General features: G+C 42.9%; 1 protein-coding gene across 1 annotated transcript; it reads left to right on the forward strand.

The window, feature by feature from the left end:
* Positions 1 to 298: 298 nt before the first annotated feature.
* On the forward strand, positions 299 to 2,617 carry LOC134464423 (uncharacterized). The gene is made up of 2 exons (XM_063217876.1): positions 299 to 2,068; positions 2,237 to 2,617. Exon 1 carries the CDS (start codon positions 314 to 316, stop codon positions 1,913 to 1,915), a length of 1,602 nt encoding a protein of 533 aa, XP_063073946.1. The 5' UTR covers positions 299 to 313; the 3' UTR covers positions 1,916 to 2,068; positions 2,237 to 2,617.
* The last annotated feature ends 339 nt before the right edge of the window (positions 2,618 to 2,956 follow it).

Genomic DNA, 2,956 nt, shown 5'->3' on the forward strand with positions numbered 1-2,956 from the left:
ACAAGTGTAGACTGTTAACAAGAGACTGTTAAGTCAGTGCCATCCAGTGAGTGGATCTGGCCATGTAACTGAACTGTTGTGTAGTAGTAGTGTAATGCAATGACAAAGTGTGTTGTCTTGTAGTAATATAAGGCAATAGCCTACTGTTGTTGGTTTGAAGTTACAGTACTGTATGTGTCGAAATTCTGAGGTCAACTCCTGTTACATCTATAGTAGATCTAGGAGTCTGTGTGAACTTTCTCTGTGAAACTGATTTTTCCTTTCTTCTGATCTTCCTACAGCACAAAATGTGCATCTCCAATCAAACCAAGTGATGCAGCAATACCCGGCTCAGTTCAACTACCCCATCGGTCACAACCACTATGTGAAGCAGACGGGAAATCAAACTGCAAGCTCCACAGCTACTGCAACACAACAGATAACATCTTCAGCCTCCTCTGTGACTCACTATGTACCTGTTCAGATGTATGTTGTCCAGAACAACCCACAGCAGAATCTGAACACACCAAGCAATGGATTACAACTGACCGGTCAAGGCCAGGTGAATTTCAACAGCACCAACACACCATCACACCCAGTTCAGACATCATTTCAGCCATCAAGCAGTCAACATCTTGCCATCTCTCAACATCAGCCTTTGAACTCTGCCACTGAGACAAAACAAATGCAACATCGGCATAGTACCCAAAGGAATAAGAGGTCAAGAAACGGCCAAGCTGTGCAACCCACACATAACAGTGGAAAGAGACAGAAAATAGTACGTGGTACGTGGAGACGGAAAGCCGTACAAGCCTCCTCATCAGCCATGGGTGCACCTCAGTCAAGTTTCCCCAGCACCAGTGACCAGATGTTGAAAGGAAACCCTACATTGCTGACTGCTAACCAGACTGCTCCACAGACACAGACTACCACAAACACAGACTCGGGCACAGGCTTGGCCTTTACTCTTGGCACGGTGAGAGAATTTTTGGCGTTCTTGGAACCGAGAGAAAAAACGCCAGAGAGAAAAGGCAATACACAAGACTTTGCACGCACAATACTTGATCTCTATTGGGCTGGAGATTATCACAACTACATAGTCACAGAACAAAAGGGCACCTTTGACGAAATCTTAACAAAGGCTACAAAGTTTGCAGCTGAGGAAGACAAGGTGGTGTTTTATGGCATGAAGACGGAGTCTTTGAATCGGCTGGCAAGCGTGTACAACAGTACTGCCAGTGACGTCACCATGGAAATTGGGAAGTCGTCCTGGAGAAACGTGAGTGACGAATCACTGGACATAGACAAGGAGTTGACAGAAGGAGATTTTATGAAGGAAAACAAAGACAGCACTGACATCCAGAAAATCACAATTGACTCATCAAAAGATTGTGTACATATGTGTAATGACAGCCAGGATTTGGACATTGTACAATCACCCCAGACTGTGGATGCAGATAGTACATGTGATGACCCAGTCACTGCCATGGAGGTAGACACCTCTTCGCTATGTGAACTTAAAGCTGAACAAATATCTGCCCAACCTGGCAGTCCAGACGAAGCCGTATTGTCCTTGGAGATCTCAGTGTCTGTGGATGAGCAAAGTTGTCTTTCCCAGCTGATGGGCAAAGAGTCATCCTTAATTTGCCTTGATACTAGCAACAAGACAGAAAACGGCACTCTGGAGCACCAGCAAGATCTGCACCAGGACAACAGACATCCCACTGACACACCATGCCCCTCCAAACATCAGGTGCAAGGTGTTGTCATGAAAGACTGTCGGGTTGTCCTGAAGAGGATTGTTCTTCCTAAATTACAGATTCCCACTCCAACCCTGTCACACAGTGGAATTAAATCCAGCTCCCCCATCTCCCCATCTGCTCCCATGAAGAAGAGGTCGACAGTCAGACAAGCAAACAAGTTCTACAGAGACTAAGGGGGGACATGGGGTAAAAAGGCCAAGACAGTGGTTAGGAAAAATCAGCGGCATCAGCCAACCACCGCCCTCCAAGAAATGCAAAACCGAATTACCCAAACACTAAAGACACCATCTCCCAGAGGGAAGAGAAGACACTGACATGTTTACAAGGTAAATATGAGCTATGGTTACATTATTGAATACTTTGTCTTCCTACTACACATACATTTAAGTTGGCTATAGTATTTTTTTCTTACATTCTGAGTATCACAAGAGGTGACAGCTCAACATTGGTCAGCATGCTAATCTTGTTTTTCTCTTTATTCCCATCATCAACAGGTGCTGCTAAGATGACTTGGGAAATGGCAACGGCGTCAACAGAAATCTTCAGCATTATGAACAAAGTGCAATTGTATCTTCAAGATGTGCAATTTGAGCTACGACAAGAATTGTATCTGGATATTATGATATCTGCATACAATGTCCTCTTCACATCTAATGCCTTTCCCAGCACTTTACTGGGTTATTACCTCATATGCAGCATGTTGTTGCACCTGTCTTTGCAAACCTTAAGATCAAGTTTCAATTGTGTTTTAAGTTTTATATATTTTATAATTGCACTTACAGCATATATTTTTTTTACATTGACTCTGTCTTTTGTGTTTTTATTTCTTAAATAAAGCAATGCATGTGCAGTACAAATAATGTCTGGAATTAGTCTGTTGCCGTTTCTTTTTCAACGTGTGGTATGTTTCGCCAGGAGTGATCTGGTGATTGTATATTGTTTTATGGACATTATCCTGAATGGGAGATAGAGTATATGCATTTAAGAGCAGTATACAGAATGAGACATACAGCATATCAATATCCTGATTGGGAGATAAGCACTTTCCAGGTGGATGGACCATCAGGCTGGCACCATTTAGGAGGAATGTGTGAATGGGTCTTTTTTTATCATTTGTCGAAACTTAGGCTACATGTATAACTGGCAAAACAAAAGATTGAGGCTCGAATTTGCAGGTTGGACCCTGGTTTTGTTTTTTTACATAGAAGTATAAA

Source organism: Engraulis encrasicolus, chromosome 15, assembly GCF_034702125.1.
Source record: "Engraulis encrasicolus isolate BLACKSEA-1 chromosome 15, IST_EnEncr_1.0, whole genome shotgun sequence".
Classification (NCBI taxonomy): Eukaryota; Metazoa; Chordata; class Actinopteri; order Clupeiformes; family Engraulidae; genus Engraulis; species Engraulis encrasicolus.

What these genes read in the sequence shown, in the direction of transcription:
- LOC134464423 (XM_063217876.1), top strand. Translation starts at nt 314, where the DNA reads ATGCAGCAATACCCGGCTCAGTTCAACTACCCCATCGGTCACAACCAC.